Genomic DNA, 17,686 nt, shown 5'->3' on the forward strand with positions numbered 1-17,686 from the left:
CTTCTGTCTTTTGGGTTCAATCTCAGTGCAGGGCTTTCAGTACAACCTAACCGTTTCCGTGCATCTGTCCAGCAGCGAGGAGAGCCGACGGAAGGGCCACGTCCCCACCCTCCCCACGGGGCCACATCTGTGCAGCGGCTTCTAAACCTCAGCCTCTCCCCCGCTGGGCCTGGGCAAGTGTAGACTGGAGGCGAGGTCCTGACACAGGGACCTGGCTGGGGTGGACTCCGCGGGGCCCGCAGACACCCACACTGGTTTCTTGGTGCTGCTCAGGGCCCTCAGCCAGAACTTCATTATCAACACCCTGCAAAGCACAGCCAAACTGTCCGTGGCAAAACTCAACCTCTACCCCTGACTCCACCTGCCGTATTCAGAATGTTTCCAGGTCAGGCCCTGGTGGCTCGCGCCCGTCATCCTAGCTGCTCAGCAGGCTGAGATCTGAGGCTCACTGTGCAAAGCCAGCCCACCTAGGAAAGTCCTAGAGACTCTCGTCCTCAGTTACCCACCAGAAAACCAGGAGTCGCGCTGAGGCTCAACGTGCTAGAGTGCTAGCCTTGAGTACAAGAGCTCAGGGACAGTGCCCAGGCCCCGAGTTCAAGTCCCATGACCCACAAACAATTTTTTTCAAAGATTCTTTGTTTATTAGTTACTCAGATCCCTTTTAGACTTAGATGGCATTGCTGGATCTCTCCAGTCATGGTTAATTCTGCATCTTGTGCTCCTAAAGGACCGAAGGCTGCGAGAGTCCCGAGCCGGAGGAGGCTCAGCGGGAGGACAAGGGCGCCAGGACGCCGCCCCCCCAGGTTCTCCTGCCCCTGGAAGAGCGGGCGACGCGTTTCCGAGACATGCTCCTGGAGAGAGGGGTAAGGAACGCCGCGGGCCTGAGCGAGGGCCTAGCTGGGGAGCTTGCCCTGGGAACTTCTCTTCCCAGCCGAGAGACCGGTGGCTGCTAAGGGACTCGGGGCCATGGCGCCAACCAAGAGGCAAAGGAAAGAGAGGGAGTCACTGGGCACGGGGTGGCATCTGGTGTCTCCTGGGGGCGGAGGGACGGACGGGGCTCCGTAGAAAAGTACGGGCGGCAGGAGGCGCCTGCTGGTGTGGGAGACGCCTGCGTAGTCAGCCAGGTGCCCGCTCTCAAAGCCCGGGGAGGACCCGCAGCCGTCTGAGCCCTCAGAGCTCCCAAGGCCACCAATTAATGTGACTACGTTTAAATAAACGGAGGATGATCCTAATTGTGCTTGATATCTAGGTTCGTGCTGGATGGATGGGGCTCTGTTTGAATCCCTTCCAACGAGTTTTATTTCTTGCTTTGGCTCGGGGATAAAATGAACCAGACAATACTGCAGCCCAGTTGGATTTCTTCACGAAATGAGGCTGAACACAGAAGGTAGCCATGGAACCTGTGTGTGAAGATAATTATAATGAACGCTGTAATGGCCTTGTGAATTCAAAAGCAAATCCCCTCTGCCATCCACAGCCCCCCAGGCCATTTCCTGCCCAGCCTCCACCCCCCCCCCCCAGCAGCTGGGGAAGCAGCCCAGGGCTGCCCAGGGCTGCGGGAATCACAGGGCATTGCTGCCACGGACCTCTCCCCAGCCCTGGCCCCGTCTCTCCCCAGCCATGTGGCCAGTTCCCCGGCCCAGGGCTGCAGGTCCTCCCCATCACCGGGCAGGGAGGGCGGCTCTGTCTCCCAGAGCTCCCTGCCCCAACACCGGGCGGCGTCCCACGGAGAGGGTCCTGAAGAAACAGATCAGCCGTGCCTGCTCTGCCCTGAAAGCCGGGCTGAAAGCTGGGCAGCGTCTGCTGTCTGTAAGCCCCCACGGCACGGCTCGCCGAGCTCTTGAGAAACAGGAGCTACAGGCCACCTCCTGCTAGCGTGGGACTCGCCCACCTCTCCACTTTGGAGACCAGCGGGCACCGTTTCCCAGCAGTGTGACGCCGGCCTGCGGGGGGGGGGGGGACGAGGAGCCCCTTCCTGGGCGGGGAGGCCCGCGGGCTGGGCCTCTACGGGCTCTCGAATGTACCCGAAAGGCTTTGCTCGAGAGGCTGTGCTGAGGAGATGTGGGGGGCATTCTTGGCTCGTTGTGGGGCGGGTGACTCAGTTCAGCCTTTGGTGCTGAGATTCTGGGTGGGAAAGGCAGGCGAATCGGCGCCGGTGAGGCGGAGACCTCGGGGACCCGCGTGGCCCGCGCCGGGGTGTGCGCACGGCCCCCGGGGCCCTCAGAGCCGCGCCGCTCCGGGGTGGGGGCGTCTGACCCCCATTTACTGCCGGGCCATCCAGCAGCGCGCTGCTTATGACATTTGGACCACGTTGCTCCTCCTCGGAGCAGTTAACGGCTGAACCCACCGGCTTTCTAGTGGCTGGAAGAAGGAGGGACAGGTCACGGTGTCATGGACTGAGCGATCAGCGAGACTTTCAGCTGCGTTTGTTCGGCGCTTCAGTCGGAACGCACGCGCGTGGCGAGTGGAGAGGCAGGACTCGGGCTGAGGCGGTTTAGAAGGGCAGAGTGCGGGTGATTTGGGGAGCTCGCGGGTGGCGAGGGTCTCTGTGCTGGTGTGTCAGGCAAGAGGAGGCCCGGCCGGAGCTGTTGTTTCCTTTCTGTCTGCACTGACAGGCATGGCAGGGGGCTTCCCTTGGAAACCGTCCCACGAGGGGCGAGGCCTTTGAGTCACCCGGCTGCGCGGGACATCTTCCAGGGACCTTTGTCCGGGCACGCTTTTCTTCTGAAGGGGCCTTGGAAGTAGGTCGTGCTGGCCACAGAGTCTCCTTAGGGTGCTAGGTCTGGGTGCCCGGGCGCCGCCCGGGGTCCCCTCAGTCGGGGCTCCTCAGCTGACCGGTGGCCGGCTCCCCCGCCCCGGAGCACCTGGGGGCGCCCGTGGCCGCGGGCCGGCCCTCTCCCTGCGAGTGCTGGGCTTGGACCCTCATCCGGGCTCCCGTGAGGAGGGGATGCATAGTCCACGGCAGACGCGCGCGGGGAGCCGAGGTCCCCGCGTGGCCGGCGTGAGGCTTCACGTGTGCGGGAACACTGAGCAACATCCCTGAGCCTGGAAAACTTTTACTAAGTGTACAGTATTCCTTTCACTGTCAGCTTAAAAATCCTTCATTTTACTCCACTTGGTGAATTCCTAGCTTGATTGTGTTAGACAGTCCCCGGTGGTCTCCTGTGTGCTCCTGTGTGTGTAATACAGTCCCCGATGGTCTCCTGTGCACTCCCATGTGTGTTAGACAGTCCTGATGGTCTCCTGTGCACTCCTGTGTGTGTTAGACAGTCCCCGATGGTCTTCTGTGCTCTTCTGTGTGTGTTAGACAGTCCTGATGGTCTCCTGTGCACTCCTGTGTGTGTTAGACAGTCCTGATGGTCATCTGTGTACTCCTTTGTGTGTTAGACAGTCCGCGGTAGTCTCCTGTGCACTCCTGTGTGTGTTAGACAGTCCCCAATGGTCTCCTGTGCACTCCTGTGTGTGTTAGACAGTCCTAATGGTCATCTGTGCACTCCTGTGTGTGTTAGACAGTCCCCGATGGTCTCCTGTGCACTCCCGTGTGTGTTAGACAGTCCTGATGGTCATCTGTGTACTCCTTTGTGTGTTAGACAGTCCGCGGTGGTCTCCTGTGCACTCCTGTGTGTGTTAGACAGTCCCCAATGGTCTCCTGTGCACTCCTGTGTGTGTTAGACAGTCCTAATGGTCATCTGTGCACTCCTGTGTGTGTTAGACAGTCCCCGATGGTCTCCTGTGCACTCCCGTGTGTGTTAGACAGTCCTGATGGTCATCTGTGTACTCCTTTGTGTGTTAGACAGTCCGCGGTGGTCTCCTGTGCACTCCTGTGTGTGTTAGACAGTCCCCAATGGTATCCTGTGCACTCCCGTGTGTGTTAGACAGTCCTGATAGTCTTCTGTGCACTCCCGTGTGTGTTAGACAGTCCCCGATGGTATCCTGTGTCCTCCTGTGTGTGTTAGACAGTCCCCGATGGTATCCTGTGCACTCCTGTGTGTGTTGGACAGTCCTGATAGTCTTCTGTGCACTCCTGTGTGTGTTAGACAGTCCTGATAGTCTTCTGTGCACTCCCGTGTGTTAGACAGTCCTGATGGTCTTCTGTGCACTCCCGTGTGTTAGACAGTCCTGATGGTCTTCTGTGCACTCCTGTGTGTGTTAGACAGTCCTGATGGTCTTCTGTGCACTCCTGTGTGTGTTAGACAGTCCTGATAGTCTTCTGTGCACTCCCGTGTGTTAGACAGTCCCCGATGGTATCCTGTGTCCTCCTGTTTGTGTTAGACAGTCCCTGATGGTCTCCTGTGCACTCCTGTGTGTGTTAGACAGTCCTGATGGTCTTCTGTGCACTCCTGTGTGTGTTAGACAGTCCCCGATGGTCTTTTGTGTTCCTGTGTGTGTTAGACAGTCCCCGATGGTTTCTGTGCACCCCCGTGTGTGTTAGACAGTCCTGATGGTCTCCTGTGCACTCCTGTGTGTTAGACAGTCCTGATGGTCTCCTGTGCACTCCCGTGTGTGTTAGACAGTCCCCGATGGTCTCCTGTGCATTCCCGTGTGTGTTAGACTGTCCCCGATGGTCTCCTGTGCACTCCCGTGTGTGTTAGACAGTCCCCGATGGTTTCTGTGCACTCCTGTGTGTGTTAGACAGTCCTGATGGTCTCCTGTGCACTCCTGTGTGTTAGACAGTCCTGATGGTCTCCTGTGCATTCCCGTGTGTGTTAGACAGTCCTGATGGTCTCCTGTGCACTCCTGTGTGTGTTAGACAGTCCCCGATGGTATCCTGTGCACTCCCGTGTGTTAGACTGTCCCCGATGGTCTCCTGTGCATTCCCGTGTGTGTTAGACAGTCCTAATGGTCTCCTGTGCACTCCCGTGTGTGTTAGACAGTCCTGATGGTCTTCTGTGCACTCCCGTGTGTGTTAGACAGTCCTGATGGTCTTCTGTGCACTCCCATGTGTGTTAGACAGTCCTGATGGTCTTCTGTGCACTCCTGTGTGTTAGACAGTCCCTGATGGTCTCCTTTGCACTCCTGTGTGTGTTAGACAGTCCCCGATGGTCATCTGTGCACTCCTGTGTGTGTTAGACAGTCCTGATGGTCACCTGTGCACTCCTGTGTATTAGACAGTCCCCAATGGTTTCTGTGCACTCCTGTGTGTGTTAGACAGTCTCTGATGGTCTCCTGTGCACTCCTGTGTGTGTTAGACAGTCCCCGATGGTTTCTGTGCACTCCTGTGTGTGTTAGACAGTCTCTGATGGTCTCCTGTGCACTCCTGTGTGTGTTAGACAGTCCTGATGGTCTCCTGTGCACTCCCGTGTGTGTTAGACAGTCCCCGATGGTTTCTGTGCACTCCTGTGTGCACCTTCCTTGGATGGCAGGCATCTGGCATCTGCTACCCCATTGTTTTGCAATGAGCTGTTTTGCTTCAGTTTACTTCCCTGCCAGCACAGTTTGAGACTTCCTGAGGACTGGCTTTTCCAGCACCTGCCACCAGTGCTGCTTAGGAAGAAAGTACTCACAGAGCCATGTTGTTCTGTCCCCACCCTGTGTGGTGTCCATGCCGCAGTCTCGTTCCTGGTCCTGGGGTCCTGTGTTTGGCCATGCTGTGCTTCAGGTGTGGGGTGTGAGGAGCGTGGGTTCTCTGGCAGAGACTGGACCACGTTCTACGCGAGAACCGCCTTGGGGGAGGGAGCCCTGCCTGTCCCCCTCCTTCTGCCTCCCTCACCCGTCTTGATTTCTGCATTGGAAAGCCAGTGTTTCTAGTGTGGAATTATGTCAGTTGAGTGTACTGTGAGAGCATTCTAAGTATTTAGCCAGCAAAATAGAATAAAAAATGGAACTGGAAAATGACTGAAAGCCCTGCAGTGTGGGTAGGAGGCCTGTCCCCATTGCGGACAAAGCAGGCAGGCAGGTTGACACCCTGGCCCGGGTGAGGACAGAGCTGGCAGGCGGGTGGACACCCCGGCTCCATGAGGACAGAGCAGACAGGCATGTGGACACCCTGGCCCCGTGAGGACAGAGCAGGCAGGCATGTGGACACCCTGGCCCGGGTGAGGACAGAGCAGGCAGGCGGGTGGACACCCCGGCCCCGTGAGGACAGAGCAGGCAGGCAGGTGGACACCCCATCTTGGGTGAGGACGGAGCAGGCAGGCGGGTGGACACCCCAGTCCTGTGAGGACAGAGCTGGCAGGCGGGTGGACACCCCGGCTCCATGAGGACAGAGCAGGCAGGCGGGTGGACACCCCGGCCCGGGTGAGGACGGAGCAGGCAGGCGGGTGGACACCCCAGTCCTGTGAGGACAGAGCAGGCAGGCGGGTGGACACCCCAGTCCTGTGAGGACAGAGCAGGCAGGCGGGTGGACACCCTGGCCCAGGTGAGGACAGAGCAGGCAGGCAGGTGGACACCCCAGTCCTGTGAGGACAGAGCAGGCAGGCGGGTGGACACCCCAGTCCTGTGAGGACAGAGCAGGCAGGCGGGTGGACACCCCAGTCCTGTGAGGACAGAGCAGGCAGGCGGGTGGACACCCCAGTCCTGTGAGGACGGAGCAGGCAGGCGGGTGGACACCCCGGCCCGGGTGAGGACGGAGCAGGCACCCACTGTTTTCTATGCACTCTGGCACGTTCGAGAGCGCCATTCCAGGGGCACCTTGGTGCCTCGCAGACCACGGGCCGTGACCAGGCCTCACCGCTGAGGGTGTGCTGGGCCTGTCCTCCAGTGCCAGGCCGGCTGCTGGGCCCAGGCTGCAGGGACAACCCGGCTGGGAAGAGGTGACAGCCAGGAGCCTCGGGAGCATGGGAGAGAGAGGAGGCATGGGAAGGAGCGGGGCCCTTTCCCTCCCATGGTCTGCGGGCCCAGCCGAGGAGCACCCAGGAAGAAGGGCAGATGTTGGGAGGGAAAGAATAGGGCCCACACCTCCTCCAGAATGGCTCTCGGTGGGACACAGGCAACTTCAGGGCCAGAGGGAGGCACGGTGGGGGAGCGGTGGTCGAAGGAGGGAGTCTGGGAAAGGAGTCGCTGGGGGCGGGTGGGGCGTCTGTCCCAGGGACCTGGAGAGAGCAGGGGGTGCCGTGGAGGGGTGGGGGGCGAGCTACGGGAACCTGGACACGCTGTCGGTCAGCTCCCCGAGCCGCAAAGCCGGAGGAGCGCGGGCCGGGTCCACGGAGGGGAGGGCCAGCGCCCCTCGAGGGCTCACTCCCCGCCCCCCTCATCCCACTGCCCGCCACATGCAGGGCCCATGTGAGCCAGATGGCCACGTCCCGGGGGACAGGAAGGGACAGAGGGGCAGGAGAGACGGGAAGGCCGGGGGAGGAGGGGGTGGCCGCGGGCCGCACGGAGGCTGGGCGGGGAGGACACGTCCGTGACCAGGGCCCCGGAGACAGGCCGCCCCGCGCGGACCCCGAGCTGTCCTCCGTCTTCTCGTGGGGTTTTGGCCACCCTGTGAAGCCCTGTCATTTAAGTGAATGTGGCATGGTGTCTGATTTGCTTGCGTCCATCGAGTCTAGGAAGGGCCTGGGATCACCAAGTCCCCCCCGTGCCCAAGGAAGCAGGGGGCGGGAGGGAAGGGAGGGTGAAGGGAGACGGTGAAGGGCTGCGCGTCGGATGCGTCGGTCCGCGGCCAGGGCGCTGACGCGGCACTGGGCTGGAGGACACTGGCAGCGCTGGCTTCACGAACAGTCGCTCCTCCCGGTGTCACTGGGCCGCTGTGACACACTGAAGAAGCCCGCGTAGACGTGGTGCGCGTAACCGAGGGTAGTGAGGCTCACTAGCTTTGGGGACAGAGCTTGGTGGCAGCCTTTCTTTTCCCCTGGCGCCGGGGATCGCAGCCTTTCCGTGGTTCAAGGTGGTTTGCGGTGGTGTTCAGCGCTGAAGAGGTGGAGGATGAATCCGCTTGCCGTGGTGGATGGCGGATGCCCCCCCCACCTTCCCTCCTCCGCCTGCCCGCCCGCGTCTGGCCGGGCGGCCGTCAGGCCCTGACAGCCCCCAAATCGTCACACTTGCAGCCATCTCTGAACTCGCCTGGCCACGTTGCTTAAATGGAATCATTTGTCTCCAAGCTGAATTGTCCCCCGGAGCAAGACACAATCCCTTTCCCTCCGTTTTTGGAGACGCTTGGTGAAGCGCGCACGGAAGCCGGAGCCATTCTCTCGGAGTTCTGCAGATGGCCACCCCGTCGGGGCGCTGGGCAAGCCGGCTGCGGGGCTCACGGGAGCGGAGGACACTCGCGGGCAGCGGTCCCGGCCTCGCGGGCCGTGAGCGGCCTCCTTAAAGCTCAGAGGGGGCTTCGGGCCCGTCCACGGAGTCCGGGGTGCAGCTGAAAGGCCTGAAAAGGGAGCCGTGCGGGGGGGGGGGGGGGAAGGGCGGCACATAGGCGGGAGGCCCGGGGTCACCTGGGGAGGCAGCTGGCCGCTGAGGCTCCGTCCACCACCGGACGGGAACTGCTGCGGCGGAGCGGCCGCCGCGGCTCTCTCCAGGCAAACCAGGAGCCCCCAGTGGCTCGGGCAGCGGAGTGAGGAGCCGAGTATCTGCTTCACAGACGGGTCGGCGTAGGTCAGCATGGGTCAGGACAGAAGATAAGATGGACAGATGTGCCGTCAGAAGAGTTCCAACTCAGTTTACACGGTGATCTCCAGAGGCGGAGCGTGACCCTTCCCAGGGCGGCTGTGCCCCCCAGACCTCCCGCAGTGCGCAACGTGCAGCGTGCCAGCGAGACCCCCACGGGCCTCGGGCCAGGGCCAGGTCCCCGTCATCACCAGCGAGACCCCCGACGGGCCTCGGGCCAGGGCCAGGTCCCCGTCATCACCAGCGAGACCCCCGACGGGCCTCGGGCCAGGGCCAGGTCCCCATCATCACCAGCGAGACCCCCACGGGCCTCGGGCCAGGGCCAGGTCCCCGTCATCACCAGCGAGACCCCCGACGGGCCTCGGGCCAGGGCCAGGTCCCCGTCATCACCAGCGAGACCCCCGACGGGCCTCGGGCCAGGGCCAGGTCCCCGTCATCACCAGCGAGACCCCCGACGGGCCTCCGGCCAGGGGCAGGTCCTCGTCATCAGCAGTGACCTGGGAGGAGGGCGGGGCCCCACATGCAACACGCTGGAAGCTGCTCGCCAGTTGGGTGGCTCCACGCCCGTGCCGGTGCCTGGTCCTGAGAGCGTGTGAGCGCGCCCCGCAGCAGAGCGTCCCGGAGCCGCCCTGGCCAGCTGTGCTCCGGGAAGACAGGCCGGGTCATCCAGGACGGGGCCTGCGTGACCGAGTGCGGGGGGGGGGGGGGAGAGGGGGGCCGAGGACAGGAGAGGGAATCCCTCAGAACGGAAGCAATCGGCGTGTGTGTGTGGACCTGGGCCAGCAGGGGCGGGACAGTCCTTGGGGAGGGAGGAGACTCGAGCACCTCTCGCGCGGGGACGGGGTGTGGGAACGCAGCTTGATTCCCGTCGTTCCGCAAGTCTGAACTTGTTGTAAGATGACATGCTTTGCCCTGAAAGGTGTCGCCCCTGACGTGGGCTTGGAGGTTGGTGGGAAACATCGACCAGAGGGACGCCGCCCAGCCTGTCCGCGCAAGCCGGCGGGAGGAGGGGGGAGGGGCTCTGGGCACGTCTATGAGCAGCCTTCTAGGATGAGCCGCTCCCCTGCCTTCCTCCGTGGACGGGGCCCGCCGCGGAGGCCGCAGCCACGGAGGACACCGGGCGGGAAACGGTGTCACGAGGCGAGAAGTTAAACTTGTAAAGTTTTCCGTATTGACTCTCACGGAGGTTTGACGTGTCGCACACGCGTCCGCAGGCAGCATCCCGAGTCCGCGGTGCCTCTAGTGTGGTGTTTCCACCATCGATCCTTCCACAGATCCCAGACTCAGCACCGATGCTCAACGCAGCTCTATTGAATCCCTCTCTCCAGGTGTCAGCGTTTTCCACTTGGGAGAAAGAACTACATAAGATTGTGTTTGACCCGCGCTATCTCCTGCTAAACTCTGAGGAGCGGAAGCAGGTAATGTGGGGGGCCACAGGGCGAGGCGGGGCCGTGGGGGGGGCACGGGGCGAGGTGGGGCCGTGGGGGCCACTCTGGAGCAGACTCGGGGGGCCCGAGGCGGGAGCTTCCTGGGGCCTGCCTTTGCGGTTGCTCTGCTGGCCAGGCTCGGAGGTGGGGACACGCCGGGGACAGCAACCTGGTCTGATCGCTGAGAGAATACAGATAGTCAAAGAGGACATGCGAATTTGGGGAACATTAACCACCTTCCAATGGTCATGCTGGGCCCGATGAACTTCTACAATGGTGGTGAACCAGGAGGGAGCCTGGGAGCAAGACTAGCCTAAGTCAAGGAGGATGCTCTGGAACCTAGCTCTCCCCAAGACAGAGCTTGTTTGTAGAGGAGGCCAGGTGGCCGTCTCTGCTTTTCAGTTAGACAGGCAGCAGGACGCGCTAATGGCTGTTCACAAGAGGCAGATGTTACAGCCAGTGCGGGCAGAGGGCTCCATGGCCTTAGCTCTGTGTGTGTGTGTGTGTGTGTGTGTGTGTGTGTGTGTGTGTGTAAGGAATGGGACCACAGCAGGAAGAACAGACTTCGTCGGCATTTCTAACCCCAGTGCCAATCAGACTCCTCAGGCAAGTGGACATCTTCCTGCCCCCCCCCCCCCCGCCCTGCGAGTTCAGAGATAAGACTCTTGAGGAGTGGACAGGGGAGCAGGACTGGGAAGAGGGGGGCTTACTGCCACCGTGGGCTCAAGTCAAGATCCAGGCGAGGGGGAGAGTGTTACTCTATCTGCAGCCCCATTATCAGCTCAGAAAGCCCCATAGACAGATTCTGAGATGAGGGCACGGAAGCCCCGGAGTGGTCAGCCCGCAAGGGCGCGCCACTGCCCCCGGGGCTGGAAAGGCCGCAGGCTCCACGGCGGGGCTGGGGTGAGTGAAGATCCTGTGACTGGCCGCGTTAGCATAACGAGCTCCGGCCCGCTGGGAACTCAGAGCTCGCTCCTTGGGCTGAGTTTTGTTTTCGAGGAAGCAAAGCCGTGGAGCCCATGAGGCAGGCTGCAGTGCCTCTGGATGATGCCACACAGCCCCGTGAGCTGAGCTCCGGCTGCACGTGGTGTTTCTGTAGCGGAGCAAAACTGCAATTTTAATCATTGATAGTATTTCGGCCCTTTTATTGCATTATTAAAAAGTAAAAAGTTCTACTGCTCGACGACAGAAGAAAGCACACAGAAGAAGGCTGTGTGTGTGTGTGTGGTGTGTGTGTGTGTGTGACAGAATCAAGTCTGTGCCGCAGGGAAGAGCCACAGGACGGGAACGTGGACGCCCCCCAGGCAAGCTGGCGAGTGCCCCTCAGCAGCTGCTCTCTGTGGGGGACCGCGTCCAGCCATAGCTTGTAAACGGGGTTGAAGGGGGCATCCTGGCGCCAACAGAAAAGACCCGCTAAGGCAGCCCCCCAAAACAGTCCGCTGGTCACCCGAGCACGCCCGGGAGCGCGGGCCTGTCTCCGGGCCGGGGTGAGCTGGCTCAGGCTCCTCCGCCCTTCGGGTGTCTGGCCGCAGCCGCCTCGCACACGGCCACGAGCGCCAGCCGGAGTACTGGGCGCCGAAGGTGAGGGCTGGGCCCGGCCCTCCGCGGGACACACCCCATGCAGGGGGCTCAGGCCGGCTCAGCCCCGCCCCCACGGGACACGCCCCGTGCAGGGGGTTCAGCTCCGCCCCCCACAGGACACGCCCCGTGCAGGGGGTTCAGGCCGGCTCAGCTCTGCCCCCCACAGGACACGCCCCGTGCAGGGGGCTCAGGCCGGCTCAGCTCCGCCCCCCACGGGACACGCCCCGTGCAGGGGGCTCAGGCCGGCTCAGCTCCGCCCCCCCACGGGACACGCCCCGTGCAGGGGGCTCAGGCCGGCTCAGCTCCGCCCCCCACGGGACACGCCCCGTGCAGGGGGCTCAGGCCGGCTCAGCTCCGCCCTCCGCGGGACACGCCCCGTGCAGGGGGCTCAGGCCGGCTCAGCTCTGCCCCCCACGGGACACGCCCCGTGCAGGGGGCTCAGCTCCGCCCCCCACAGGACACGCCCCGTGCAGGGGGCTCAGGCCGGCTCAGCTCCGCCCCCCACGGGACACGCCCCGTGCAGGGGGCTCAGGCCGGCTCAGCTCCGCCCCCCACGGGACACGCCCCGTGCAGGGGGCTCAGGCCGGCTCAGCTCCGCCCCCCACGGGACACGCCCCGTGCAGGGGGCTCAGGCCGGCTCAGCTCCGCCCTCCGCGGGACACGCCCCGTGCAGGGGGCTCAGGCCGGCTCAGCTCCGCCCCCCACGGGACACGCCCCGTGCAGGGGGCTCAGCTCCGCCCCCCACAGGACACGCCCCGTGCAGGGGGCTCAGGCCGGCTCAGCTCCGCCCCCACAGGACACGCCCCGTGCAGGGGGCTCAGGCCGGCTCAGCTCTGCCCCCCACAGGACACGCCCCGTGCAGGGGGCTCAGGCCGGCTCAGCTCCGCCCCCCACGGGACACGCCCCGTGCAGGGGGCTCAGGCCGGCTCAGCTCCGCCCCCCCACGGGACACGCCCCGTGCAGGGGGCTCAGGCCGGCTCAGCTCCGCCCCCCACGGGACACGCCCCGTGCAGGGGGTTCAGCTCCGCCCTCCGCAGGACACGCCCCGTGCAGGGGGCTCAGGCCGGCTCAGCTCCGCCCCCCACAGGACACGCCCCGTGCAGTGGGTTCAGCTCCGCCCTCCGCGGGACACGCCCCGTGCAGGGGGCTCAGGCCGGCTCAGCTCCGCCCTCCTCAGGACACGCCCCGTGCAGGGGGCTCAGGCCGGCTCAGCTCCGCCCCCCACGGGACACGCCCCGTGCAGGGGGCTCAGGCCGGCTCAGCTCCGCCCCCCACGGGACACGCCCCGTGCAGGGGGCTCAGGCCGGCTCAGCTCCGCCCCCCACGGGACACGCCCCGTGCAGGGGGCTCAGGCCGGCTCAGCTCCGCCCCATGCAGGGGGCTCAGCTCCGCCCCCCACGGGACACGCCCCGTGCAGGGGGCTCAGGCCGGCTCAGCTCCGCCCCATGCAGGGGGCTCAGCTCCGCCCTCCGCGGGACACGCCCCGTGCAGGGGGCTCAGGCCGGCTCAGCTCCGCCCTCCTCAGGACACGCCCCGTGCAGGGGGCTCAGGCCGGCTCAGCTCCGCCCCATGCAGGGGGCTCAGCTCCGCCCCCCACGGGACACGCCCCGTGCAGGGGGCTCAGGCTGGCCCTTGGGCTCCCGCCCGGAGTCCGTGGTCCGGGGAGAGCCACCCAGCGCTGCTGTGCACTCAGGGAGCTGTGCTGGACGCGGAAGGAAGAGGAGGAAGCCGGCCAGGCAGTGTGGACACACTGCAGCCCCCAGACAGCACGCAGCCCACGGGGGGGGGGGGGGATGAGGACTGAGGAGCAAGGCTGGAGCTACACAAAGGAAAGTGGCAGGTCCAGGCCCAGATCCCCATAAAACGCAGAGCGCAGGCGTCAAATACACAGGGAGCACAGCACCGCCCGGGCCAGCGGTGTCCCGGGCAAGCAAGGTGTGCGGGCCGGGGGCCACGGAGGGGGAGGAGGAGCCCGCCCCGCGTGGAAGGAAGCCTGGCCGGGGGCCGGGAGTGATCATCAGGCCCGTTTCTATGGTAACGAGCGGAGAGAGTTTCATTTTACACACCAGTGCATAGTGTGGGGAGCTAATGGCTAATGCTATCTCCTTAAAAAGTCACAACCCACTTAGGATAAAACTGGTATAATTTGTAAGAAGGAAAAATTCCTACCACATTAAATTATAGTGGTATAAATAAAGCAACAGAGGAAAGGGAGAGAAGAGGAAATGTAGATTAGGTAGATCCAGGGTTCTGGGCAGAGAGCAAGGCAGGTATCTCTTCCAGCTCTGACCCCCCCGCCGGGCAGCCTTTCTACCACATTTAAAATTAATAGAGCAAAACCACTGCTAATGATGGAGCCAGGAGCTCTCACTCAGACGGCGACCTGCATTCGCCTTTCTTATTAGTGTAAATGAGAAGACGACCAGAGAATGGATCTAACCGCTTGCCTTGAAGGATGACAAGCCAGTCACAGTCTTCCTTAAATTGATAGGCACGGGTTCGAAATTTAAGTTGTTTGTATTTCACAAGGACAAGGTGGTGAGGGGCAATTGGTGTTTCTTACCATTCAAGGGACAGACCTGAAGCAGTGAGACCAAATCTAGAGGGCCAGGGATCAACTGTCAGCTTCCAGAGCCTTCCTTCTCCCATCCCAAGCCTTCCTTCATCCACCCCACCCCTTCCTGCTCCCACCCCAGTCCTTCCTCCTCCCACCTCAGCCCTTCCCTCCCACCCTAGCCCTTCCTGCTCCCACCCTAGCCCTTCCTCCTCCCACCTCAGCCCTTCCCTCCCACCCCAGCCCTTCCTGCTCCCACCCCAGCCCTTCCTCCTCCCACCCCAGCCCTTCCTGCTCCCACCCCAGCCCTTCCTGCTCCCACCTCAGCCCTTCCCTCCCTCCCGCCTCAGTCCTTCCTCCTCCCACCCCGCCCTTCCCTCCCACCCCAGCCCTTCCTGCTCCCACCCCAGCCCTTCCTCCTCCCACCTCAGCCCTTCCCTCCCTCCCCACCCCTTCCTCCTCCCGCCTCAGCCCTTCCTCCTCCCACCTCAGCCCTTCCTCCTGCCACCTCAGCCCTTCCCTCCTTCCCCACCCCTTCCTCCTCCCACCTCAGCCCTTCCCTCCCACCCCACCCCTTCCTGCTCCCACCCCAGCCCTTCCTCCTCCCATCCCAGCCCTTCCTGCTCCACCCCAGCCCTTCCTCCTCCCACCTCAGCCCTTCCCTCCCCACCCCTTCCTCCTCCCGCCTCAGCCCTTCCTCCTCCCACCTCAGCCCTTCCTCCTGCCACCTCAGCCCTTCCCTCCGTCCCCACCCCTTCCTCCTCCCACCTCAGCCCTTCCTCCTCCCACCCCACCCCTTCCTCCTCCCACCCCACCCCTTCCTCCTCCACCCCACCCCTTCCCTCCTGTCCCAGCCCTGGTCTGATTCTCAGGGCCTCAGCATGGTGGGGGGGGGGACTGTAGACACCTCATGCATTGGTGCTGAATTACTCTTCACTGGTCTTCTAGGATTATACGTGGATGTTGTTGGTATTTTTCTTGGCTTATGTTTGCATCAACATTTAAGAGTTATCTAGGGTTTACTTTGAAGTGCCCTTGAGGCTTGGCTAGCATTACACATGAAACCACTCTGTCCTTCCCTTCTTTGGCTCTGTGGTTGGGAAGTGACTATTTAGAACAAGGAGCCATCTTACTCTGACAGAGGAGGAGCAGCCCCCCCCCCCCGCCCCCGGTTTCCAGGAGAAGGTTCTAGTCATTACCTGACTTGCGGAACCGCCACCCCTCTGTGCATCACCTTTACCATACCAATGAAAAGTTTACACAAATGAAGCTGAGAGCCCGGGGCGTGGGCGTGGGATTTCCCAACTGCGAGAGGCCCCCGACCCCACGGGGCGCAGCCTCCCTCGGGCTGGCGGGGGGTTCCGCCCGCGGGGGGTCTGTTGGAACGGGCTCAGCGGTCACGGCCCGCCGCCCCACAGAGCCCCGCCGCGCGTGGGCTCGGCCAGCAGCACCGAGGGTGTTCTCGGGTTCTGGCTGGTTCCTCACGCTGTGTCTGAACGCAAGATTTGTTTCTGATAATACTTTCCTACTGTGTATGCTTGAAGATATTTGAACAGTTTGTCAAGACGAGAATAAAAGAAGAATACAAGGAGAAGAAGAGTAAATTGCTGCTAGCCAAAGAAGAGTTTAAGAAACTTCTGGAGGAGTGCAAAGTGTCCCCCAGGTATGGAGGGGCGGGCCGCGGCTGCTTGCGGGGCTGTCGCTTGGGAGGATTAGGAAAGGGCTCTGGGGTCTGTTTGGTTAAATCGTCTCTGTCGTGTTTGCCAGTGCATGACCTTGAACGTCCTAGGGGTGCACCTGTGGGCGCTGTTGGCTCAGCAAGCCCACTCGCGCCCACCCGGCCTCGAGCCCCCCACGCCCCCACAGGCTGATGTTCAAGCCCACTCGCGCCCACCCGGCCTCGAGCCCCCCACGCCCCCACAGGCTGATGTTCAAGCCCACTCGCGCCCGCCCACCCCCCCCACGGCCTCCCTCCACAGGCTGATGTTCAAGCCCACTCTCGCCCGCCCGCCCCCCCACGCCCCCACAGGCTGATGTTCAAGCCCACTCGCGCCCGCCCACCCCCCCCACGGCCTCCCTCCACAGGCTGATGTTCAAGCCCACTCTCGCCCGCCCGCCCCCCCCACGGCCTCCCTCCACAGGCTGATGTTCAAGCCCACTCTCACCCGCCCGGCCTCCCCCCACGCCCCCACAGGCTGATGTTCAAGCCCACTCTCACCCGCCCGGCCTCCCCCCACGCCCCCACAGGCTGATGTTCAAGCCCACTCGCGCCCGCCCACCCCCCCCACGGCCTCCCTCCACAGGCTGATGTTCAAGCCCACTCGCGCCCGCCCACCCCCCCCACGGCCTCCCTCCACAGGCTGATGTTCAAGCCCACTCTCGCCCGCCCGCCCCCCCACGGCCTCCCTCCACAGGCTGATGTTCAAGCCCACTCTCACCTGCCCGGCCTCCCCCCACGCCCCAGAGGCTGATGTTCAAGTCCACTCTCGCCCGCCCGCCCCCCCCACGGCCTCCCTCCACAGGCTGATGTTCAAGCCCACTCTCACCTGCCCGGCCTCCCCCACGCCCCCAGAGGCTGATGTTCAAGTCCACTCTCGCCCGCCCGCCCCCCCCACGGCCTCCCTCCACAGGCTGATGTTCAAGCCCACTCTCGCCCGCCCGCCCCCCCACGCCCCCACAGGCTGATGTTCAAGCCCACTCTCGCCCGCCCGCCCCCCCCCACACCCCCACAGGCTGATGTTCAAGCCCACTCTCGCCCGCCCGGCCTCCCCCCACAGGCTGATGATCTGAAGGAGGCCCGCGGCCCCCGCGCCGCACACAGACCATCGCGCGCCCAGCCCTGGAGCCCGGGAAGAGGGAGGGGGCGGGCAGCAGGGCAGAGGCTGGGGCCCCAGAGGCCCACGGATGCAGGGATGGGGCATCCCAGAGGGTGATCGGGTCACAGTCCCCAAGGCGTCCCGCCTCCCCCCGCCCCCCACGCCCGAGGAAGCCCCGCTGTGCGTGGGCAGAGCGGGGCGCCCTCCCCATCTCAGCACGCGCGTTCCCCCCCAGGACCACCTTCAAGGAGTTTGCGGAGAAGTACGGCCGCGACCAGAGGTTCCGCCTCGTTCAGAAGAGGAAGGACCAGGAGCACTTTTCAATCAGTTCATCCTCATCCTTAAGAAGCGGGACAAGGAGAACAGGCTGCGGCTGCGGAGGATGAGATGAGAGCGTGGACGAGGCGGCGGCGGCGTGGGGGCGGGGCCGGCGTGGGGGCGGGGCCGGCGTGGGGCGTGGCGGGGCCGGCGCGGGGCGGGGCCGGCGTGGGGGCGGGGCCGGCGCGGGGCAGGGCCGGCGTGGGGCGTGGCGGGCCGGTGTGGGGCGTGGCGGGGCCGGCGTGGCGGCGGGGGCCGGCGCGGGGTGGGGCCGGGCCGGCGTGGGGCCGACGCCGGCGTGGGGGCGGGGCCGGCGCGGGGCGGGGCCGGCGCGGGGCGGGGCGGGGCCGGCGCGGGGCGGGGCCGGCGCGGGGCGTGGCAGGGCCAGCGTGAGGCGGGGCCGGCGTTGGGGCGGGGCCGGCGCTGGGCGGGGCCGGCGTGGGGGC

At 64.1% G+C, this 17,686-nt stretch overlaps 1 protein-coding gene across 1 annotated transcript in view; it reads left to right on the top strand.

Moving 5' to 3' along the window:
- Positions 1 to 17,308, top strand: part of Tcerg1l (transcription elongation regulator 1 like) — a 158,566-nt gene extending 141,258 nt beyond the window's left edge. The window contains exons 9-12 of the mRNA XM_048334804.1: positions 728 to 863; positions 9,873 to 9,962; positions 15,651 to 15,769; positions 17,158 to 17,308. Of these exons, the coding sequence (XP_048190761.1) occupies positions 728 to 863; positions 9,873 to 9,962; positions 15,651 to 15,769; positions 17,158 to 17,308 (496 nt within the window). The remainder of the gene's footprint in view (positions 1 to 727; positions 864 to 9,872; positions 9,963 to 15,650; positions 15,770 to 17,157) is intronic.
- The last annotated feature ends 378 nt before the right edge of the window (positions 17,309 to 17,686 follow it).

This window comes from Perognathus longimembris, chromosome 2 (assembly GCF_023159225.1).
Source record: "Perognathus longimembris pacificus isolate PPM17 chromosome 2, ASM2315922v1, whole genome shotgun sequence".
NCBI lineage: Eukaryota > Metazoa > Chordata > Mammalia > Rodentia > Heteromyidae > Perognathus > Perognathus longimembris.